The 23,590-nt window shown below is 37.9% G+C and overlaps 4 protein-coding genes across 5 annotated transcripts; 2 read left to right on the forward strand and 2 right to left on the reverse strand.

Annotated features, from left to right (window-relative positions):
- The first annotated feature begins 69 nt into the window (after positions 1-69).
- LOC117620033 (macro domain-containing protein VPA0103) lies at positions 70-2,254 on the forward strand. Its single transcript, XM_034350123.1, has 7 exons — positions 70-347; positions 710-758; positions 851-953; positions 1,057-1,152; positions 1,231-1,305; positions 1,650-1,719; positions 1,980-2,254. The coding sequence occupies exons 1-7, from the start codon at positions 132-134 to the stop codon at positions 2,052-2,054; spliced, it is 684 nt and encodes a 227-aa protein (XP_034206014.1). The 5' UTR covers positions 70-131; the 3' UTR covers positions 2,055-2,254.
- A 210-nt stretch (positions 2,255-2,464) lies between these two features.
- LOC117620032 (reticulon-like protein B16) lies at positions 2,465-5,750 on the reverse strand. The gene is made up of 5 exons (XM_034350122.1): positions 5,362-5,750; positions 3,816-3,996; positions 3,582-3,723; positions 3,191-3,260; positions 2,465-2,926 (listed from the first exon to the last, which is right to left on the reverse strand). The coding sequence occupies exons 1-5, from the start codon at positions 5,516-5,518 to the stop codon at positions 2,760-2,762; spliced, it is 717 nt and encodes a 238-aa protein (XP_034206013.1). The 5' UTR covers positions 5,519-5,750; the 3' UTR covers positions 2,465-2,759.
- Positions 5,751-6,159: 409 nt separating this feature from the next.
- LOC117619006 (UDP-xylose transporter 3-like) lies at positions 6,160-10,384 on the forward strand. Its single transcript, XM_034348823.1, has 8 exons — positions 6,160-6,522; positions 6,614-6,759; positions 7,419-7,603; positions 7,721-7,788; positions 8,772-8,904; positions 9,468-9,629; positions 9,722-9,994; positions 10,119-10,384. The coding sequence occupies exons 2-8, from the start codon at positions 6,639-6,641 to the stop codon at positions 10,236-10,238; spliced, it is 1,062 nt and encodes a 353-aa protein (XP_034204714.1). The 5' UTR covers positions 6,160-6,522; positions 6,614-6,638; the 3' UTR covers positions 10,239-10,384.
- Positions 10,385-14,135: 3,751 nt separating this feature from the next.
- Positions 14,136-19,259, reverse strand: LOC117617232. 2 transcript variants are annotated; one of them, XM_034346527.1, is made up of 7 exons: positions 19,042-19,259; positions 18,542-18,571; positions 17,896-18,065; positions 17,637-17,760; positions 16,785-16,814; positions 16,366-16,509; positions 14,136-15,555 (listed from the first exon to the last, which is right to left on the reverse strand). In XM_034346527.1, the coding sequence occupies exons 1-6, from the start codon at positions 19,079-19,081 to the stop codon at positions 16,454-16,456; spliced, it is 450 nt and encodes a 149-aa protein (XP_034202418.1). In that variant the 5' UTR covers positions 19,082-19,259; the 3' UTR covers positions 14,136-15,555; positions 16,366-16,453. The 2 variants fall into 2 exon arrangements, with proteins under 2 accessions (XP_034202418.1, XP_034202417.1); XM_034346526.1 differs by having other exon boundaries at positions 18,456-18,571; positions 19,042-19,129.
- Between the last annotated feature and the right edge of the window lie 4,331 nt (positions 19,260-23,590).

Here is a 23,590-nt window from a genome sequence, read left to right on the forward strand (position 1 = left end):
TGGGCCTGGGTTCTGGGCTGGCCCAAAGCTCGTCATATACACAGCAAAACCAACAAATTAGATTGTGCCCATTTGCCCTCTCTCTCTCTCTCTCTCTCTCTCTCTCTCTCTCTGCCTGTGCCAAGTGTGCCATGCCCAGCCACCTGAGTAAAGCATCTAAATTTCTCAGCTCAGCTTTCACACTCAGACTCGCACCAAACCCTGCAAAATATCGCTGCTCCGTTAAGCTTTCAACCATGTCTAATGGAGGAGGAGCAGTTCGCTTCCCTTTATCTGCTTCAAGCACTCTTGTCATCCAAAAGGGAGATATAACCAAGTGGTTCATCGACGGCTCCACAGACGCCATCGTCAGTCCTTCTCTATTTCTCTGGACTTTGTAATACTGTTTTCTTCTTGTTTTCTTCTGTTTGATTCCCGATAAATAACAGGAAAAAGAAAGCAGGGAACTTTTGAGCCTTTTGGGTCTTGACTCTTAACATGGTCAATATGTTCGTTTTTCCCTTACTGGGACAGCAAAACCTCAAATCAGGATGTTCAATTTTGTGTAAAATTAGATTATTTGTTAGATTTTCTCAATGTTATTATGCACTGTTATTATCATCTCCATGAATTTGCCAAATTGCTCTCACTGTAATTTCTTTCAATGATCACACGTGAGTTGTCTTCAATTTGAGCATGGTTTATTGCATATTGATAGACATTTTTGTAGGTTAATCCAGCAAATGAGCGAATGCTTGGAGGTGGTGGTGCAGATGGAGGTAGTTTTGTTTTCCGATATGATTTTCTATTACTATGTTGATCTTTTGAAATGATCCCACTGTAACTTTATTGATTTTCAATGCTCTTTTAGCTATACATAGGGCTGCTGGCCCAGATCTTCTACAAGCATGCTATAGTGTCCCAGAAGTCAGGCCAGGTGTCCGTTGTCCCACTGGAGAAGCAAGGATTACCCCGTAAGTTCTCATGATTTAACTACTCTTTGTTCTTATGGCATCACTTGGTTTTTGATTCGTACGCCACATAAGCAGTGATCAAAATACATTGTGCTTGATGCAGAGGTTTTAAGTTGCCTGCTTCTCATGTAATTCACACTGTTGGACCGATCTATCGTTCTGACAGTAACCCGGAAGTTTATCTGAGTGCTGCATACAGGTTGTTATCTGTTTCTTGCTGCTGCTTTTTTGGTAGTTTAATTTGTTACTCCTGATTGAAATTCCAACTTGATTACAGGAACAGCTTGAGCATAGCCAAATCAAACAACATTCAGTATGTTGCATTTCCTGCCATTTCTTGTGGCGTGTATGGGTAAGTTGACGAAAGAACTTCCTTGGTGCTCTAGTACATAAGCTTTACATTGGAGGATAAGAATCATAGTAACATCTGATCATGTTGCATGAGGTGTATTGAATTGATCTATAATCTTTCTCTCGTTCCATCACATGGAGTTGAAAGATAGTCTTGTTTCTCGTTGTGGGGCAAATTGTGTATTTATGGTCTCAAGTCATATAACCTCATGCTTGATAGTATTAGATTATTTATTCTATTTTTCCCCATCTGTTACTGAAAGAAATTTGTATGGACTTGTTGATTTGAAGTTGTAAACAAATGACAAACAGAATAATCTCCTCATCATTGCCATATTCTTCCAGATATCCTTATGATGAAGCAGCCACAGTAGCTTTGTCTACAATTAGAGAGTCTGTGAATGACCTAAAGGAGGTATGTATGCATATTTTTTCTTCATGACATGGTGTTAATGTGGGCTTTATCATTGGTTCTACATTTTCAATGTCTTTAATTAGAAGGGCCATGATTTGTTCTTGTGGAAAACAACATTTTTCCCAGTTTGAAAGCTATCGAGAGAGCTATCAAACAAGCTTGCTTAGAAGTTAAATAAAAATTGACTAATGTAATCAATCCCTTGACCAGTTGAGCATTCTAGAAAACTCATTGGCAATTTCATTTTATATTGGTTGCAGGTGCACTTTGTTCTGTTTGCAGATGATATTTACACTGTTTGGTTGGACAAGGCCAATGAATTGCTTAAAGCTTAATACGTACCACGAGCAAGCAGTTAGCAGATATATGACTTACCTTTCTGTCATCATATGTGGATGCAAAATTTTTCATGTAGAGTGTTGACTTGTAATGTGTAGAACAAATGGTGAATATCTTCTTATGTTGCCAAGATACTCGAGTTATTATTATGATGGAAGTTTCATGGAATTATTATTATATGTATGCATTTGCAGAAGCTGTCTAGTGTTTTGTGGGTTCACCCTGGACGGCCAAAAGTCAGGCATTGAATATGATTATAAGTGACTTTGTTTAAATGACTCAAATGATATACAATCCGCTAATGGAGATAGGCATAAACCTCCTTGAATTGCGGAGCGGGGAAAGAAGGAAACATGGCTTTGCTATATTCCAGATTCATTAAATTTGTATCCATAATCATCGCACAAGAAACCAATTTCAGCCTGTCCAACTTTATTCATCTCCAGTTTTAAAGATGGGAAACCATTCTATGCTGAAAACTCTGCCCATTTAAGTAACCGAACATTTCACGTCCTCATCAAACAATTAGAAAGCAACATACATATGACTGAACCAGAACAAAAACAATGGAAAACTCTGCTAGGTCTTGTATGAGGAAGCAGTAGCGAAGCAACATATCGGCAACTTTATAACAAAACAAAATTCCAAACTCAATGGTATGCCATCAATGACTTTATGTGTCTGCATCTAAGTTTTCCGCATTAGGGATCTTTGTCCTTGGGTGCATTTCTCGGAAGTCTGTTGAAAACACCCTCATCCACGATTTTATAATGCTTTGAAAATTGTCGGTGGATCTTTCCGTAACACCTGTCCACAGTCTCTTCATATTTGCTGTACAAGGCAGGAAGTGTTATCGATATGATTGAACCTGCCACCATTAAAGCAGAATATAAGTACAAAACTTTACAATAAACTTACATGTATCAACCCCCACCTTGTTTTTGCAAGAACATAATTCGGCATAATGGGTCCAGAACTTGACAAATAATAAGGCAAAGTTTGGAAGAACTAACACAATAGCCTCTGCTTAACATTGCATAAGGTATATGAAATGCCAAAAAATAACAATAAAGCTTCATATGGGACATCACAGATCATTCATTTAACAGGCCCAGGAGGATGGTGCACATACCAATATAAGCAAGTGTAAAGAATGAGAAAAAGCTGCCTATGACAGACAATAGCCACAGACAAACCACCACCTGTCAAATGCACAGTAGCTTGGTAAGATACTTTCTTCATTCGAATCAGTAATATTTGCAAATGCAAAGTTAAAAGACAACTAATCTGGTGTCAGCCAGATAGACATCGAATCCCAAATATATATTCTACCCTGATTACAATTGTTCCAACTACTTACCCTACAAGCCATGGAAAATTCACATTCCATCTGGGTACTCTATTTTCATCAGATAAAATGAAGCATAGTGGTGAGACTTTAAAGGCCTGACTAAACTCGCTAGACAGCTACAAAGCCCAGGTAGTTCCTATGGTATTAGTGTAACATGCCACATAACACTGACCTTGAAGAACAGTCTAAAGTCTTTGCCAAGCGTGATGTCATGAGCCATAAGCAGCACATTGTTGATTTTGACACGAAATGATGCTGCAGCATTATTAACCATTTCCTCTGATAGTACTAGCTCCGGTAATGTTTGTAATTGTCTACTCAAAGAATATGATAGTTAACCTCATTGAAAACAGTTTCACTGCTAGGTTGACAATCATATAAGTGAAGAGGGTAAGAATATTCGTACTTATTTCTGAAAACAGCATAGTTGGCTCGAAGAAATAACAGTACAACCAAAATCAGCAAGACATCTGAACAAATGGATAAGAATGATAATCCAGACCGCTCAAAGAGGAGCCAAGAAATTGTAGCAACAACGATAGCACCAAAGGAAACACGCCCCCGCTTCCACAACAAAACATCAGCAGCTAAAAAGGAAAGGACAGACAGTAAGAAAACAAATTAAGAAAATACTGAGAAAAGAACACAGGTATTTATACAAATATAGGCTGTAGCAGGTAAACCGTAAACAATGTCAAGACATTGATGTTGGCAGGTTTGATCACTTTAACTAACTTCTCACTTCTTTATTTGGAAGTGAAAACCATTCTCAGCTCAGATTAAAGTCGTCATCAAATTCAGATATTGGAATTCAAATCCTGCATTCGAGTTGTTCACATATGCATATGAGGGAACAACTAGCCTAGCTATTTTAAAAGACTCTTCTGGAAAAACAAATGTGAAATTCCAGAAAGAATGAGGCAATTTTATCCGCGTTCTGACAAGCAATGGATTTTAAATTTTAAAAAGAGGCATTCAACAATAATTTGCCTCCTTGTACATGAGATTTTCCTGAACCACTAGACAAAGGGGCATACTGGATGAGCACTACTAGAAGCCTAGACTATATCAACCTAATTCAAGTTCTTCTGCATGCATCAACAAAGTATAAAAAATCTGTACTCTTGCATATGTCAAACTAAAAAAGGAAGTCTTGCACATGAAACAATGGCATTTGCTCCTCACTGTCACGATACTTAAACTCTTGGGAAGAGACGGGGCTGGTAGAGCCATTCTGCGGCAAAGTAACTCAAAGAAACCAACAAAGGCAGCTTGCAATTCAGTTTCCCTAGGTCCAACATAAAAGGCAGTTACTTGCCTCACGAAGCAAGCCTTTCGACACAGCCATCTCCTACTCTAGAAAATGCAAGTGATGCCACTCCAAATATTTTTTTCATTGTTTCTTTTTCTTTTGTTTAATCACTTGCGTGGAGATGAAAACAAATTCCCAAAGAAACCATCTTTTTCCCCCTCTATAATTTCAGGCATCTCTTTCCCTTCGCAGATTTAACTAACCACACATTCTTTTCAACTATGAACATAATTGTGAACTGCCCTCTTTACCACAACCTCTACATTATGCCTTCATTCATCTATTGGTTTTCGTTATCCAAAGTCAACTCTAATTTCAATCAATAGAGAACAAAAAACCTTATGCACAGGATAGCCCTAGTTTGTGACAAATCAGAACTACATTCAAGCTGACCAATCAATTCTACAAAGTAAATGCCACTCAATATTGCTCCATCCAAATATAAACAACCGTGATCAGCATCATTTCAGATAATCAAGAAGCTAAAAACATAGCATTTTCAACAGATAACGGAGACAAGTGACAAAACCCAAACTTGAAAAGAGGAAAAGGAAATTAAATAGAGATTCCACATACCCAAAATCCCAGAAATGTCATAGAAGTTCAATAATGTCAGACAAAAGTTTAATTCTTTCCTCACCTTGACCTCCACCCAAGGAGTTGTGCACTGACCCTTGACGACCAAACAACCGATACCCAGAGCTATCTGCTGTTGGGGTATAAGAAGTAGAAGCCACGGCCTTCCTTCCATCCCCATCTCCCTCTGTGTTGCATAAATCTTGTGAATTTTCCATCATCAACTTCAACCCTCCAATTTAAACTTCAATATCTATCGCTAAAGAGAAAACAGTTATAAATTCGCAGTTGTTTCTCCGAGAATTGAAACAAAACAAAAACAACAAGACAGTCCCCAGTTGGGATCTGAATCATCCGGTGTTTGAAGACTTTGGTCTGCACGGGTTTCTAAGCCAAGACACTCGTCCAATAAACCAATGACAAAAACAGAGTAACAGTAACTCTCTTTTTTTCTTCTTTTCCCAAACCAACTCTTTTTTATTTAATTTTTTAGGGTGTGACATCATGCGCAGCATGTTATTAGATCTACAAGCTTAAACATGCCATAAAGTTTGGAAATTTTGGGTCATAGTTGACAATTAGACATTAAATATTGAAACTTCGAGACCATGGAGCACTACCCACTAACTTTTTTTTTGTTCAAATTTCACTATTCAAAATGAAATTTATGAAATGGGATTGGAGAAATATTTTGCTGATTGATGATATTTCCTCAGCTCAACTTAAGCTCAATGTAATTCTAATGGGGTGTCATTTGTCACAGTATCATAGAGCAAACAATGGAACGACGTCGTGGCGCGAGAATTAACCTCCAGGTCCAGCTTCAGTAGAAAAATCTTCTATATAACTCCCAAAGACCAAAGCTTTTTTAACCGACCGCGTCGCCTCATTGTTGAGGAAAGAGAAGGATAGAGACACGGAACCTACTGACTCAGTGAGCTATGAGCTGTGACCTCTCCGTCTCTCTTAGAAATAGGAATTTTGATGTTTGACGCAATTGTTAGGTGCATCTCTAACTCTAATCATCGAAGCATCGAAGCCAAGCGTCCAATTCCATAACCACTGCAAAGCGTATGGACAGCCTACCCAATTAGCCATTGACTCATTTTCATAACACTACCACTTACCCATTAATCTTAACCATCAGATCTGAGACTTTGATCACCTCAAGACAACGCCACCTTCAATTCTTTGATTGCCCAGTTCTCAGTTTTTGCCACTCTCGGTGAGTTTTACTTCTTCTTCTGCATTTTTTTTTTCTCATTTTGTGGAAAAAAATATTGACTTTGTAAGATTTTTGGGTTGTTTGTGCTTAGCTTGAACTTGGGTCAGAGGCAAAAGATGGGGGAGGGCGAGAGGTTTCAGCTGGGGACAGTGGGGGCGTTGACTCTCTCTGTGGTTTCATCGGTCTCCATTGTCATTTGCAACAAGGCGCTCATTAGCTCCTTGGGTTTCACTTTTGGTAAGTTTTTAATGACTGTTTCCTTCTTTTTCTTTGGTTTGAATGTTATTCTCATTTATAATATTGTTGCCTCATTTTTGTTGTTTTTCTCTCTGTGGACCGTGTGTGTTGTTTCATTCAATGCTGAATTTATTTGGATTGCCTCATTTTCTAAATATCTAGTTTTGGAAACTTCATTGCGTTTTTGTGGGGTGTTTTAGAGGCGTGTGAAGATTGACGAGCTTTAAAGGTTCTGTGTGCAAACAAAGGAAACTGATTAAGTTGTTGCGATTGAATAACGAACTTAGGTAACAAAATTGGAGCTTTTGAAACAATTGTTGTAACTACATGTTCTTTTTTCTTTTAAGGTATGATGGGGTTATTCTTGGTGTTCCAACATGTTATAGCTTTCGATTTGTAGTTTCACTTCAATGAGCATTGAAATATAATTTGACCAGTTTAATATGCAGCAAGGAGATGGAACATGGATCCTTTAGCAATTTGGTTAAACATGTTCCATTGGTAAAGCCCAGTACTAAATGTTGTTCTGTTTTGAGGAGAAATGAGGAGAATACAGGATTATTTTATTTATATGTGATATATTATAGCAATCCTGTTCATCTTTACTTGTTTCATTGGAAGTTGCTGAGATTAGATTGTTATACATATTTGTTGTGCAGCCACAACTTTGACAAGCTGGCATCTTTTAGTCACCTTTTGTTCCCTTCATGTGGCTTTAAAGATGAAATTCTTCGAACACAAGCCTCTTGATCAGAAGACGGTTACGGGGTTTGGCATTCTGAATGGGATCTCAATTGGACTGTTAAATCTGAGCCTGGGGTTCAATTCTGTTGGCTTTTATCAGGTACGTTTTCTCCTTCAATTTTATTTTGACTTCTTGGTTTTTAGCTAAAACTTTGATGTTTCAGCATTTTCCTAAATATTAGAATATCTGAGATACTCTATTGTTTTTGCATTCTAGATGACTAAGCTGGCAATCATCCCTTGTACTGTACTATTGGAGACCCTTTTCCTTGCAAAGAGATTCAGGTTTCTCTTGAAACACCCGTTTACCTTCTTTTGACTAAGATGCTGATTTACTTATATGCTCAAACATATTTAAAAGTTTAAACCAGTAACAAAGCCAATTCTTTGTATATATGCACAGTTTTAGTGTCGTATACATATTTATATATTGCTGTGTATATATTTTGGATCCAGTGCTAATCCAATTGTTTGTTTGTGAAATATAGACTTATGATATTGGTCATTCATGCTTTGAACTATGATATGTGATTGTCCCTAAAATCTCAATTATTCACTGTGCTCTGTTTTTAATTTATTTTAATAAGTAGAATGCTGTTATTTCTTAAATAAATAAATAAAAACAAAATAAATATGTGGAGGAAGAGGAAGAGGGGGGAAATGTGTGAAGGTAAGGTGGTGTATTTGAGGAAAGCTGTTTCTTTTTTCTTGGTAATCATGAACTAGCTGTTTCTTTAAGGATAATGATAGAACTCATGAAATCTAACCATTTTTTACCAAGGTTAGTTCTTTATCTTTTAGCACCTTGTAGTGCCAAATTGTCATAAGCCATCACTTATTCTGACCAACTCAATTCGCCTCCTGCTTAGCCTTCTTTTGCCCTTATAACTGATATATGTACATCAATCTTTGCTAAACCTACTGATTAACATCCATCAATCCCTTCACTCTTCTCACATCACAGTTGGACTTTCCACCCTCCTCTTGGTAGTTCTCTTCTTTTCTGAACATCTGGATTGAAATCATTATTGAGCTCTAGCTCAATGCTTCAAGCTCTTTCTATCACCCATGGAATTCCTGCGACATGCATTGGTCCAATTGTTTTCTAAATTGAAGTCGCCTTTGTCACTCTCTACATTCATGTTACCTCTTCTAGTCTGAACCTTTTAGGTGAAGTTTGATTTGTTAACCAATAGTGTTACGTTCTGATTTCTGATTTCTTTACCTATGACGGTACTAATATTGCCTTTACTTTACTGTTATGGCAGTAGGAGCATTCAGATTGCCCTCCTTGTCCTCCTCCTTGGTGTTGGGATTGCAACAGTTACTGATGTTCAACTCAATGCTCTAGGAAGTGTCTTGTCTCTACTTGCAGTTATTACAACATGCGTTGCTCAGATTGTATCCTCAACAATATTGTCTTTTTTTGACAAATATATATGTGCACTTCACCTTATAATATAAACCATTGACACATGCACCACTATATAATTAAATCAGGGAAATACCTGAACCTAAAAATTCTTAAATAATATTGTCTAGTGTCATGGATACATATTCTCTGAACCTTACTCTAATAGTCTTTTATGGAGAACACACTTCTATAGTTGACTGCATTAGGCAAAGAAGTTGCACAAATGTGCCTTCTCTATGTGGAAATGTACCCTTCTGTTTGGTGGGAAAGGCTAGGTAAATAACTGACCAGGAAGTTCCCATATTAGTTGTTTCCGTCCTGTAAAGCATAAGTGCATGTACGAGTCAGAAGCTGTTCTGGTCTGGCAGTTCATAGTGCTGGATACTTGTCATTACAAAGAGCTGACACACACGCTCTTGTCAAGGGCTTTTTCTTTTTTCTGTGTATGGATGGTTATTAAAATTATAATCTGATGATAGGTGTCTCAGTAGCAGGGTATTGTAGGTTCTGCTATCCAATTTTGTTTGATATCTTAACTAGTTTATTTCAGATGACGAATACCATCCAGAAGAAGCATAAGGTTTCTTCAACACAACTTTTGTATCAATCATGTCCGTATCAATCAGGAACTTTATTAATCTCTGGCCCATTTCTGGATTGGTTTTTGACCAATCAAAATGTATTTGCTTTCAAGTACACAACTCAAGTTCTGGTGAGAGTTGAAATAATTTTTTGAACAATTATATCTTCTTCCGCTTTTCTTTGAAAGCATTACTGATTATGTATTCACTTTCTGAATTGCAGGCTTTCATAATTATATCCTGCCTGATCTCTGTGTCTGTAAATTTTAGCACATTTCTTGTGATTGGAAAGACATCTCCCGTCACCTATCAGGTTCTTGGACATCTGAAGACATGCCTTGTGCTGGCGTTTGGTTACCTTCTGCTTCATGATCCATTTGACTGGAGGAACATCCTAGGAATATTGGTTGCACTTATTGGGATGGTTTTATATTCTTATTTTTGTACTCACGAGAGTCAAAAGAAGGTTTCTGAAGAAGCAACGCAGCCATTGCAGGTTTGAGCCAGTTTTTTAAATTTCTCTAATTGCATTATAGAAATTCGAATCATTTTTTTATTTTATAACATTGTATGACAAACTAACGTGTGAAATCCTCTCTTTTCCTTCGAATTGGTTTCAGGCTGGGGAAGGCGAATCGGACCGTCTAATAGGTGTGGAAAATGGAAGTGGGGGGGTGGTAACTGATGCTGTTGCTCAAAAGGCCCCTGAATGGAAGTCAAACAAAGATTTGCATGCGTGAAGGGTGATGGTTGGCTAAGCGTTTTCAGCCTTGTTGATTTACACACTAATAGTAATATTAGCAGCATAAATAGAGTTGTTAGAGCAATGACAATATTTGTTGGTGTGTATTATTAATTCTTCACCTTTCTTCTGTCTCCAATTTAATTTGAACAGGTCTGGCTGGCTGGGTCTGGCCGGCTGGGTCTGGCCTTTTCTTTACTAAAGTTATAAGACTGCCTAGCTAGGGTATATAATTTAAGAAAAACTCAATTTTGTTAATTTGAACAACTGAATTAATCAAATACGATATTCTTTCAAATAATTGACAAAATAGCTTCTCTCTTGATAAGTTGGGAATAGGAATTGGAATTGAAGAAAACGTGAGGGCTAGGCTCCCCATGATGGCATGTGTTGTTTATAATTTCTAGGGGTAAATTACTCAAAATGGTGCTCAAACTTATACTCGATTTACATTTTGGTCCTTCAATTAAATTATTCGTTCAAATGGTTCATCAAATCTATATTAATCGCTCCATTGATCCTATTGTTACATTATGTTACTGTTGTAAGGGTAAAACCGTCCATAGTCCTATGTTTCCCAAATAGGTGATAAAATGGTGATACATATGTGATACAATGGTGATAAATGGGTGATTCATAGGTCAAAAGTCTTATTTACCCCTCCAATGTAGCATGTGCTGCTCACATGACTAAATTTAACAGAAAATATAACAGTATGACCAAAGTGCCGATTAATAAAGAGTTTGTGGACCATTTAAAAGAATAATTTAGTTTATGGACCAAAATGTAAATCGAGTATAAATTTGAGGACCATTTAAGTAATTTGCCCTAGTTTCTAGGTATGCCATAGTTAAAAATTTCTCTTCTTCTTTTTCTTTTTTAGATTCTCGCTATCCAATCAAAGTGGAAAAACAGAGAGTTAGAAGGCTTGCCAAAGAAATATGAAAATGAATTAGTGGATGTCCATAGCTTATGGACACACACATGCATATATTCACACACATACACACCCTCGATCAAACACTAGTTCAACTTCAAGAACTGTCAAATAAATATATTTATATGTAGGCCCCTCTCTGTACAAATCAGGCAAAGAATATGTGGAACTTGTACATACATTATTCCCAATTAATTTATTTATTTATGCCTTGCGCTTTTTCTTTTTTTTTTCTTTTTTTTTTTTCCAAATGTGGAGCTTGATAAAATATATGTACCCAACATATTTAATCCTCTTGATGCACATGAAAGATCTCTACCTAGCTACTTAATCATCCCCTGTTAAATAAAAGACACAAGCATGTGCTAAAATTGGCAAGTAGGTCATTATAACTAAATTCACCATTTATTAAACGTGTCATGACGTGTTGACTCAAATTTGACTCGCAATTTTAGTCATGTGGGTTGACGCCCCCTTAATTTTCTGTACATATTTTGAGTCGTCACTTGGGTCATGTCGGCAATTGCAACCCTTAACAAGCATACATCAAAATTATTTGAAGACAGTCTTGATCAAGACCCTAACAAAGCAAATTTTTAATGAAAAATTTCTGAAATTGTCAAATATATCTTCATAATCTTTATTTTTTTATAATAAAAAAATGACATACATAGAGAGAGAGAGAGAGAGAGAGAGAGAGAGAGAGAGAGAGAGTGTGTGTGTGTGTGTGTGTGTGAGTGTGTGTGTGTGTGTGTGTGTGTGTGTGAGTGTGTGTGTGTGTGTGTGTGTGTGTGTGTGTGTGTGTGATTGATGGAGAGTTGTGCATATTTATATAATAGTTAGGGTTAACTGTTTTATTAGTCCTTGAATTTAGACCTGATTTGCATTTAAGTACCTCAATTTCCAAAATGGTTCCCGTGGTCCTTTAACTTTAGTTTCGTTAAGACAAATGGTCATACTGTCAATTTTGTTAACTTTTCTATTAAGTGCAGGGGCAAAATAGTATTTTTGTATCAAAATTGATTAAAATATGATTAAAAAATAATTAAAAAATTAAAAAATTAAACTCTCTCCCTCCCCCTCTATCCCAATTTCTACTTCCCCCAAACTTGATTTTTCTTTTTTATTTGTTGGTTTTTTATTTGATTTTCTTTTATTGTTATTTTAAAGATATTATTTTAACGAAACTATCATTTTGTCAATTTTGTTTTAACATAAAAATATCATTTTGCCCATGCATTTAGCAGAAAAAGTTAACAAAATTAATGACAGGACCATTTGTCCAAACGAAACTAAAGTTAAAGGACCACAGGAACTATTTTGAAAATTGAGGTACTCAAATGTAAATCGGGTCAAATTTTAGGGACTAATAAAACTTTGCAAGGAAAATAGACTGGCAGATTTATTTATGTGAAAATTTTATTTATTTTGTACAAATTGAGTAACAACATTTTTAGGCACTACTCAATGTTTTTTTGAATCAAAAATTTAAAAACACTTTCTATTTAATTTATCAAACACCACAATATACTTCTAACCATTAATGAGTTGGCAATTTCAAAACTTGAAATGATAGTACTATAAGCCACAAGCATTGTGGAATAATGATGAATTGTAAGGAAGTCGTAATGAGCAGATAATAAATAAAAATTTCAACCTAGTCAGCATGAGAATAAATTCCAATCTCGATTCCTTTTCCATGTATATAATTAGCAAGAGCATTAATTCTTGGTGGAAATGTTTTAGGATGAGAGACCAGTTGACCCTGCTCAACCAAACAACAACTTCGAGATATTGAAATCCTAATGTACATCAATTGCACATGTAGATTCAAAGAGGACAGAAGATTTTATAAATATTGGACTAACATATATTATTTTGAGAAGTTGCATTTGAATCATTAATGCTGAATTCTCTTCGTAGGACAGATGGTATTATTCCCCACATATCACAAAATCAAAAATATGAACTACATTTTGGTTCAAGTAATTGAATTCAACTGACCTTCGAATACAACCCAAAATAATACAAGGAATCATTGGTCAATCGACTTTACCAGAAAAAAAAACTACCAACGAACATTGTACCTGTAGCTATTATTGGATCAATTAGTGTCAAGTGTTAATTAATCTATCCATGATGAGATTTTCAATGCCTACTTGAGATGCTGCAACCTTCGAGAAAAGAAAGGGGGGAGCCAACCCATATTGGGATTGCTTTACTTAATTCATCTAAAATGCATAGACGCCAAAAAGTATAGCCCTTTGTTTGAAACACAAAAATTAAAATGTGCACCAAAAAACATACATGCCCCGGTTGGAGACACTATTTGGAAAGTGCATAAACAAGTGGGAGTTTGAAAACATGGGGTGTTGCATTTAGGGGAGAGGGTGGGTTCTGCCTCTCTCTACAACAAATTAAGCACTGACGCATGGTGTGAGTGAGTATCCAATTTAAAACCACAACCTAGCAAATATAGAGAGTATCATATCCACCAAGCTATAAATGGTATGTTGGGTGAGGAAACAATTATTTGGTGATTTTGGGTGAAGGGCGGCCCTGGTGACTAGATGCAAGATCTCTCTCTATGAAGCTGTGAGATATTTCTCATCAAAACAAGTATTGGAGGTCTCAAATTTGATCCCTATGATCATTTGCTCAACACTATTTAACCTAAACATCCACTTTCTTTACTAGTTGGGTTTTATTATTTATATGTTGTATTTGGCTTGAATTCTATTGAAATCGAACAAAACAAAATCAGTTGAAAGTGAAATTCTGAACATGTCCTAGGCAGTGAAATTCTGAACATGTCCTAGGCAGTGAACATTAACAAAACTTATAATTTTAGTGATGAATTTATCTATAAGTGGTTCTCAAAAAATAAAAGTGTCTATAAACTCTTCTTCTTCCGAGTACTAGACATAGGATTTCTAGGGTAGGTTGTGGTTGATGGTAGAGTATTAGTGTGTTTTTTTAAAAAAATTTGTTATTCTTATTATTTAAATAGTTGGATAGGAAATTACTCATTTATCCTAAAAAAATGCCTCAACAGTTTAGCCTAAAAAAAATTCGACACATTTACACTGTGACTCGAGAATCCTGGATTCGCCACTGCCGAATTGGATCCATCAGGATTTTCCTTCAATGCCGTTCTCGTTGGCATCTTCGTCTGACCAGTCAGAGTCTTTGAACTTTCTAGGTGGGTTAGTTCCCTTTTTATCTCCCATCACGAGCTCATCTAACGTCACTTGCATTTCGTTAATGCGCCATTCAGCTTGTCAACGTGTTTTTCTTTGAAGTTGCAGCACTCGTGAAACTTCATCTTGTTAATAGCCGTCTCCATGGTACAACAGAGATTTGATGAAACTCTCCATGTTGATTAGTAGCTCCCCATTTGCTGAAACCACGCCCACAGCCGTGGCTCCTTTTAATAAGTCTGTCATTTTTGCCTATCGAGAGAGAGAGCTCGCCGGATCTTCTTCATCAAAAAGGGTTTGACACACTTGTGGTCATCAGGGCTTACCTTGATGATTACCTTCCCATGAGCTAGTTTCTCACACACAAGGATGGTGTACTTGAACGACGTGGGTAGTCTATTCAGAAAGTGTCGTGCAAATGCAGTAACATGACTAGGCTTCATTTGTGAGAAAGTGGATATAAGAGAGGAGGATGGAGTATAAAGAGGTGGAGGGAGTATTAAAGAGGGTAAGGGAAGGAGGATGAGAATGCTGTTACATTATTATATTTATACTCCCTCCACCTCTTTATACTTCATCCTTCTCTCTTATCTCCACTCTGACAAATGAAGCCTAGTCGCGTTACTGCATTTGCACAACACTTTCTGAACGAACTACCGACGTCGTTCAAGCACACCATCCTTGTGTGTGAGAAACTAGCTCCTGGGAAGGTAGTCATCAAGGTAAGCCCTGATGACCACAAACGTGTCAAAACCCTTCTTGATGAAGAAGATCCGATGAGCTCTCTCTCTCGGAAGGCAAAAATGACAGATTTACTGAAAGGAGCCACGGCTGTGGGCATGATTTCAGCAAACGATGAGCTACTAATCAACATGGAGGGTTTCATCAAATCTCTGGTGGACCATGGAGACGACTATCAATAAGATGAAGTTTCACGAGTGCTGCAACTTCAAAGAGAAACACGTTGACAAGTTGTAGGGCGCATTAACGAAAGGCAAGTAACGTTAGATTAGCTCATGATGGAACATAAAAAGAGAACTAACCCACCTAGAAAGTCAGAAGACTCTGACGGGTCCGAGTAGGACGAAGACGCCAATGGGAACGGCATGGAAGGAAAATCCTGGTGTATGCTTCGGTAGTACACTAAAGCCACAATCTTTCCCCCTCAAAAGCGTTGCCTGCCAAGAAAGAACAAAAGAAATTTCATTCAAAATATGAATTACATAAACCAAATACTTACCAAACAGATTCTACAGATTGTATATTCAATTAAAACAATGTTCATACACCAAAAAACAGATTCAAGACACTTAAAACAGATTCTACAGATTGCATATTGAATTAAAGTTATCATTCATATCAATAACTTCAGGCATGCAATACAGGAACAGAACCCTAAGCACATTACTTAATCTTCACATAGTCACACTGAAACAGTTTTTAACCAAAACAAAACAAATAACATTTAACCAAAACCCAAATAACATTGCCGTCACATTGCCAGCTCCACTTTGGGAACATCAGCACATTTGGAGATCAAAAACCTCAGTAACTCAATGTCTGCTGCTGTAATTCAATTAAAAGTTATCATTCATATCATATTATCAGATCCTAGCCTAGAGAACAATTTAGCCAATCACGTTCTGCAGTTATGGAGCAGTTTAATGTAAATGAGATAGTGGTTGATGTACAAAGAGATGAATCCTCTGGCCCCAGTTTACTTTCATGAAATCATTGCTATTCTGAACGAGGTGCATGATCAGTTTGCGATAGAGATCAGACAAAAAGATGAAATGTTAAATTGAGTGCATGTTATTTCTTGTCTACGTACTAAACCTATAAATTGTTCAAGGAAACCTTTACTTTTAGATATGGTGAAAAGGAAGCAAGCATAAAATATATTTGCATCCTATTGGAGCATAAATAGCAATGCGGCAAGCACATGCATTCATGTTTCTTTTTTATTTTGAAAATTGTATGATGTGTACCTCAATTGCAGTCTTAAGAAAACGCCCACAAAGAGGATGCGGAAATTTGAGAATAGCATCAATGTCTTCCCTTTCAGAGGCAACATCATCAGTACGTAGAGGGTGGCGAACAACCCTCCACAAGCCCATCCTGAGCAGCATAACCTAAGAGAATAGATCTTATATCAGACAAACCACTACAATTTTACAGAGAAAAAATGATGTTGCATGAAACCAATGCAATAGAAATCCTCCATAATTTATTTCTTCACAAAGAATTAGTAAACAAGTTAATAAGTAGGGCCTTTATAATTCCTTCCAGGCTAGCTAGCTCTGTATCCAAAAAATTGGTGACCAGATGACTGTTGTACATAGAAAATAAAAGAAGATAACAAACTAATGTGAATGAAATTAGAAAGTCCATCTATGCTTTTACTTACCTTTTGAATTTCTGCTGGAGGAACTGGATTCTGCCAATTAAAAGAAAAAAGCAACAGAGTCAATGTCAAGAATAAGCTGAGAAGAAAGGAATGGGACAGGTTGCGACAAATGCAGAGGGAATTTCAATTGAATACAGGGTTAGGGCTTTTGGGAGACAATTAGTTAAGGATAAGGAAAATAAGGCCAAGGGTTTAGAGTTTAGGGCTTAAGATTAGTAAGGGCATAAATTGTTTTTATCAGGAACTTAAGAACAGAGATATACAGAGAGAGACAGGACGAAGATGGAGTTGGGAAGAAGATGGTGAAATTAAACAAACTAACACAGTACACACAGATTCATCCATATAATTTATGCAAACCAAACCCCTTTAAAAAAAAAAGAAACAAAAATATTGGTTACTAGAAATATTAAGAAAAAGGAATAATAATCCCCGCCTAATTAGTAATGGAGACAATTAGATAGGAGAAATTGCAATGCATGCACAGGTAAGCATAATAAACAAAACAAAATTCTAAGCTTACTCACTTCCCCATTAATTTGACTTTCTTATTAAGCTGGCTGATGATTCAATACAGATGAACCTATTTTCCCAACCAAGCATGTTTTGTGATGGAACCAAGCCCAAAAAGTAGCAATCAGATGAGTTAACCCCTCCAATTAACAGGCCACCATGCGCCTTTTCTTTTGTTGTCATTAAAAAAAATAGCAACTATGGGTAGTTGAGATTGCCTTGAAAAGATTAATATGAAAAGAAAAAAAAATCTGGGCTGTTGAGATTGTGTTGAAAAAAAATACTGAAACTAATATTAACTTAGCATAATATATTATCATCACCTTCTTCAATCCTTACCTGGACTAGTGCCAATAGAGCCATTATCTAACTTGCCAACATCCACCTCAATACCACAAAACTCAAGTACCATGCTTCGGTAGTGTTCACTATGGTCAGAATCTTTCCCCTTCAAAAGGGTTGCCTGCCAAGAAAGAACAAAAGAACAAAAGAAATTTCATTCAAAATATTAATTAGGTAGCTTGATTTATTTTTTTACTTATGAACAAGCATATGAATTCAGGTTTCTTTTTTATTTTCAAAATTATAAGATGCGTACATCAATTGCATTCTTAAGAAAACGCCCACAAAGATGATGCGGAAATTTGAGATCATCATCAATGTCTTCCCTTTCAGAGGCAACATCATCAGTAGGTTGAGGGCGGCGAACAACCCTAGCAGCCCCGGGATATCTCTCCACAAGCTCATCCTGTTTAGGAGCAGTATAACCTAAGAGAATAGATATAGATATTATTTTATTTTTTTTAAAGATTTATTGCAATACTACAATAAAATACAAAGTGGCCAAGATGGCCACAAGAGGAGGTGAAAAACGAAAACACAAACAGACCAAACAAAGACTAGGCGCCTAGCAAAAGAAAACACCTAGGAAACTTTGAAAGCAAAACTAGAAAATGGCTGCTATCCAGTCCAACCAGATGCTCCTAAAGGACAACATCTTTGAATGACGTTGAGGTCGAAGCCCACAGTGATGAGCAACGTCAAACTTTTCCACATAGTTCATTAGGGTCATAGGGAGACAGATTCTCAAAAATCCTTTTGTTTCTTTCTAACCATAACACCCAAATGACCGCCAAAAAAAATGCAACCCCATAAAACCTTGGCTTTCTTCGCATTCCTTGAAAGAGATGTTTCTCGGATAGACAAGAGGAATAATCCCTGGAGCCATCTGTGCTTTTACTTACCTTTTGAACTTCTGCCGGAGGAACTGGATTCTGCCAATCAAGATTAAAGCAAGAGAGTCAATGTAAAAAATAAGCAGGGGAGAAGGGAATGCCACAGGTTGCGACGAAATTTCACCAAATTAATAAAACTAAAATAGGAATAGGATTGCATGGGGAGGGAATTTTTAATTGAATAGAGGGTTAGGGTTTTGGGGAGACAATTAGTGAAGGATAAGAAAAACAGGCTAAGGATTTATGGTTTAGGGTTAGGGAAGGTTTTTATCAGCAGGAATTAAGAACAGAGATATACAGAGAGAGGGGACAGGACAAAGATGGAGTTGAGAAGAAGGTGGCGAAATTAAACAAATCAAAAATCATTGGTTACTAGAACAATTAATAAAAAGAAAGAATGATCCCCGCCTAATTACTAGTGCTATAGATAATTAGATTGTATAATTTACAATGCAGGCACATTACACAGATAAGCATAATAAACAAAACAAAATTCTGAGTTTACTCACTTCCGGAACGTGAACGGAAACCAGAACGTCTACGACCCATGCATACAATTTGACAGCCGCTAGCTTTACTGCCTTACTAGAATAAGACAGAGGATGGGGTTTATCCTTCTTCCCCTTCCCTGACCTCCTCCCTCCTCCCTCGCAGCAGCACCCGCCTCTTCCCGTCCTTGAAATTCCCTCACAATGCAAACTACCTCAAGACCCTTCAATTCATTCAATAAAATTATAAGATCACCGAGCCTTTTTTCAGGAAAATTAAGAAGAATTTTAAAAGTCTAGCCAGGCCGCGATACTGTTTAAATGGAATACTTTAAACGTAAAGCCGAGCGGCTATACTCTATAAATATAATATTTTAGAAGTATTGCCGTTCGGCTATTTTAACAGCATCGCCGCGCGGATATATTCTATAAATAGAATATTTTAGAAGTATTGCCGTTCGGCTATACTGTATATAAATAGAATTTTATAACTGTATAGCCGGTCGGCTTTACCCTATAAGTAGAATACTGTCCCTCTGAAAGTATAGCCGTATAGCCCTCTGAAAGCATAGCCGCACGGCTATACTTTTGAAATATAATATTTTATAAGTTTCGACGCCGGGCTATACTATTTAAATTGAATATTTTAAGTGTATAGCCGGTCGGCTATACCCTTTAAACAGAATATTGTGAAAGTATAGCGGTGGGCATCTCTCTGAAAGTATAGCCGCACGGCTATACCTTTGAAATAGAATATTTTATAAATTTCGCCGCCGGGCTATACTATTTAAATTGAATATTTTAAGAGTATAGCCGCTCGGCTATACACTTTAAATGTAAGAACCCAAAACAAAATATCAAAAAGAAAGAAAATATCTAAAAAGGTAAGGAAAATATCTTTTAGCGAAATGACCAAATTGCCCTCGCATATTTTAATGGGGAAAAATTTGACTTTTTAATCGGGAAAGAATTTGGGAATTCCGCCTACGCCATTGCGTAGAGCGCGGCGAAAGGAGTTCGTAGACACGGAGTAGACCCGAATCGGAGCCGTAACGAAGAAGTTATGGGCTAAAAATCGCGAGGGGCAAAATGGTAATTTGGTCAAAAAGTCAGATATTTATATCACTCTCTCCCCTCTCCCCCGTCAGCTCTCTCTCTCCTCCCGCAGCTGCCCTCGCCCGCGACCTTCCTCCCTTCCCGACGTCGCACCGGCCGCCTCGCTTGGAGTTGATCTCCGAGACCGGTGCCAAACAAACCAGCACACGACGGCCGACGTTTCCTTACCCACCTCCGCCGCTGCCGTGGTCGGAATCGGCCGGAATCTGCCATGGAAGTCAACGGTTCGTCCGAATGCCATCCGAACTTCCAGCCGCTCGATCTCCTCCGTTTCTCAACCAAATCAGTCGAGTGAGGTATGGATTTTCATCTATTTTTCGTGCTCTATCTGCTGGTTGGCTGGGATAAGATCAATTCGATCTCTAGATCACTCGATTTTCGACTTGAAGTTTGGCCGAAACTTTGGCCGCTCGAAACTAGCATTTCCAGTCACTTTTTTGGGGTAGTCCAAGAACAAAAGTGACTCCAAATGGGGTGTTTTACCTAGGGTAGGAGTTTGGAGTCTCGGTTCCACGATTTTTCGGCACACCCGAATCGCTTTAGACACCCGATCTGCCCTGCGCGTGTGGCGGCGCGTGGGCTAGGGTGGTGGTACGGCTCTGGCCAGTTTTGAGGTCCTCGTGTCACCACGAGCGCGTGAGATTTCGCGGATCTCCTTTCGGAGTCCGTTTGAGCCCCGAACGGATTTTCCATATCGCGCGATCCGTGGGTACAGTATCGTGTAGTTGTTGGATCGCGCTGAATTTTGGATATGTCGGTCTACGTGATTTCAGGATAGCGTAGGATTCGACGGAATCATCGAGTCGGATACTTTCGAAATCGCTTGAACAAGAAGGGGCGGTTAGGGTTTTAAGCGATAATGCGATTTTGGCCAATCCGACCGTCCGATTCGGACCAATTTCGCAGAACTTGGTTCCCGCCCCATGAGAACCCCTCCGGGAAGCTCAGATTGGCCATTAGAGACCGTGGACCCATGGGGTCCCGGATCGGCCGATCGGGCAGCTCATCGCTTATCAAGGTTTTGGGTCTCTTGAGGCCAGCCTAACTAATTAAAAAGCTGAGACGGGCATAGGAATAACTGGAATAAGTTTTGTATTTCTAGGAGCCGGGGGCAGGATGTTTAGTTGAATTTCGTTTTATTCAGCAGTTATTAATTTAATTTTTTCGGGGTAATCAGGTATCAGGAGCCCGACAGAATTTTAAAAGGAGACCTCCGAGGGATCGAAGTAGCTCGGACCATCTGTGAGTGGACCTTCTTTCATAATTCAGATTTCATAAATGAATTGATGTGCTTTTATATGAATTGATGTGCTTTTATATAAAATAGATTTTATAAATGATTTGATATAAATGAGTTTTATAAATGAGTTTATTTGAGTAAGTTTCTTCATTCAGTCTTTGAGTAAGTTTTAATACGATTTTGAATATGATCAGTACAGTAATAATTCTATAAGTCGGTGCTGCTTATTTACCAGTTACAGAAACAGAGTTTGAGTTTTGAATCAGTGGAGACCGCAGCACGACTTGAGTTTTTCAGTTGTGATTCAGATTTTTCTAAAGGACTTTATTTTTAAACCACCTCGTACCCGTTTTTCTTTATGGTGATTACCCAGAGTCGGACCGATGTCTACGGATATCCAGTCTGATTATAGTTCAGTCAGTGCACTTGACTTGCCTCACGAGTTTCGGGGACGCTCGGACCGTGAGTGCCAGGATTTGCGGCTCGGCAGATTTGGTATCCCGAGACCTGCCAGGATTGCGGCTCGGCTGACTCTGTGTCCCCGAGACCTGCCAGGATTGCGGATCAGGCCGACTACGGTCCCCTGCATCCTGCCAGAGCGACTCGAGCTGACTTGGTGTCCGAGAATCGGCGAGACAGCGTCATAACCCCACCGTTCGCCGATTTACGGCTTCCGGGTAGCTGTGTATGTGGCATAGAACACCGAAATGGCGAAATGAGAAATTTCTTGTTGGTATTTCAAAGGATTTTGAGTTTCTTTTATTTAACTATGGTTTTCAGCTATTATAAATCAGTTTTTCTGATTTTTCAGATATAGATCCCTTTATATTTGTTCAGTTATGAAAGATCTGAGTACAGAGTTTTTATACGCGTTGGATTTTTCAGTACTTTTATGAAAGCTTTGAATTCAGTGGTTTGTATGAAACTTTCAAGTTTGAATATGACTGATATAGAATGCCTTGAATTGACTACGCGTGATATAATAAGTAAGTATTCATTTTTATTTAGCTAAATTTATTTTACCATGGGGGATATTATGTTTATGAGAATTGTTTTGAAGAACATTATTGTTGCTTTGGTCCACTCACATTTTCAACCTGTTTTTCGCCCCCAGGCCGTAGAAGTACGCGGGATCCACCACCGGCCCAATCATAGTTTCTGCGCCAAGGTAAAGTTTTGCAGAAGATCCTTGCAACCTTGAAAACCCTAGAAAATGCTCTGATATCATGTTGAACATAAGGAATTGAGGTTGGAATCTGTTTGTTGACTTAGTCTGGCTGTTGGTAGGGTTTCTGAGATTATTTGACAGGTGAAAATTTTGGGATAAATCAAAAATACAGGAGAGGTTCTGCCGAATTTTCGGCAGAAATCTAAGGAAATTTAAAGAGAAATTGAAGTCAGAAGGGTAAGAAGGTCATTTGTGCCCGACATTTGTCAGGTGTCGGACACGCACAGGACTTGGCTCGAATTCCAAAGTGGAAATTGGGTCGGGTCCTGTCATTAAATAGAATTTTGTATAAGTATTCCCGCGCGGCTATACTGTTTAAATAGAATATTTTAAGAGTTTGCTGGTACAGCTGAAGCACTTCTCTCTTCGTCCAGCTCCATGTACAAAGCCATCGGCAACTTCCTATCCAACCAGACTTGTCTCTTCAACCGGTGCAAAATGGAATCTCAATCGGCATCATTTGGAGTGCTCCCGTCGGCAGATTCTAACTCAAAGTCGCTACTTTTTTCCAGTGGTGATTTCCTTGAAATCCTCATAGCCACCTTGAGACTACTATTTATAGCTGAATCTGTAAGTGGGATCCCAAAAAACCTGTTTCCTTTGCCAAAAACCGGTGTTCTGTTTGCATCGTCAGTTAAATCATCGTCTTCTGTCAATAATGGCACTGCAGAAGCTTTGGGATCTTCCTCGACTGGTACACAAATTCCATCCTCCGAATCAGTTAATGGTTTCCAGAAAAGAAAAACTCGTATTGGATTTTAACAGATAATGCGGGCATTTCAATAAATGCTGGGTTCCTTTATTTATGAAAGATTTTGTTTATTTTAATTTAATTTTTATATAATATTTTAACACTTTAATATGGTTTTTATATTTAATTTGGAATGGCTTCAGCGAAGACATCTTTTTTGGTGTTTTACTTTACAATTATACAGTAGCAAAGCAAGCGCGCCAATGCATTATGCATGCACCAAAGTTATTAAAGC

Source organism: Prunus dulcis, chromosome 2 (genome assembly GCF_902201215.1).
Source record: "Prunus dulcis chromosome 2, ALMONDv2, whole genome shotgun sequence".
Taxonomy (NCBI): domain Eukaryota; kingdom Viridiplantae; phylum Streptophyta; class Magnoliopsida; order Rosales; family Rosaceae; genus Prunus; species Prunus dulcis.

What these genes read in the sequence shown, in the direction of transcription:
- LOC117620033 (XM_034350123.1), top strand. Translation starts at nt 132, where the DNA reads ATGCCCAGCCACCTGAGTAAAGCATCTAAATTTCTCAGCTCAGCTTTC. An exon ending in TATCTGAGTGCTGCATACAG is followed by an intron (nt 1,153 to 1,230) that starts GTTGTTATCTGT and finishes ACTTGATTACAG; the next exon opens with GAACAGCTTGAGCATAGCCA. An exon ending in ATTTCTTGTGGCGTGTATGG is followed by an intron (nt 1,306 to 1,649) that starts GTAAGTTGACGA and finishes ATATTCTTCCAG; the next exon opens with ATATCCTTATGATGAAGCAG.
- LOC117619006 (XM_034348823.1), top strand. Translation starts at nt 6,639, where the DNA reads ATGGGGGAGGGCGAGAGGTTTCAGCTGGGGACAGTGGGGGCGTTGACT. An exon ending in CAACATGCGTTGCTCAGATT is followed by an intron (nt 8,905 to 9,467) that starts GTATCCTCAACA and finishes AGTTTATTTCAG; the next exon opens with ATGACGAATACCATCCAGAA. An exon ending in AGTACACAACTCAAGTTCTG is followed by an intron (nt 9,630 to 9,721) that starts GTGAGAGTTGAA and finishes TCTGAATTGCAG; the next exon opens with GCTTTCATAATTATATCCTG.
- LOC117617232 (XM_034346527.1), bottom strand. Translation starts at nt 19,081, where the DNA reads ATGGGTCGTAGACGTTCTGGTTTCCGTTCACGTTCCGGAA. An exon ending in CTCCGGCAGAAGTTCAAAAG is followed by an intron (nt 18,066 to 18,541) that starts GTAAGTAAAAGC and finishes CTATTCTCTTAG; the next exon opens with GTTATACTGCTCCTAAACAG. An exon ending in CTCTATTGGCACTAGTCCAG is followed by an intron (nt 16,815 to 17,636) that starts GTAAGGATTGAA and finishes TTTAATTGGCAG; the next exon opens with AATCCAGTTCCTCCAGCAGA.
- LOC117620032 (XM_034350122.1), bottom strand. Translation starts at nt 5,518, where the DNA reads ATGATGGAAAATTCACAAGATTTATGCAACACAGAGGGAGATGGGGAT. An exon ending in CTCCTTGGGTGGAGGTCAAG is followed by an intron (nt 3,997 to 5,361) that starts GTGAGGAAAGAA and finishes TTTCCTTTTTAG; the next exon opens with CTGCTGATGTTTTGTTGTGG. An exon ending in CTTTACACTTGCTTATATTG is followed by an intron (nt 2,927 to 3,190) that starts GTATGTGCACCA and finishes TAATGGTGGCAG; the next exon opens with GTTCAATCATATCGATAACA.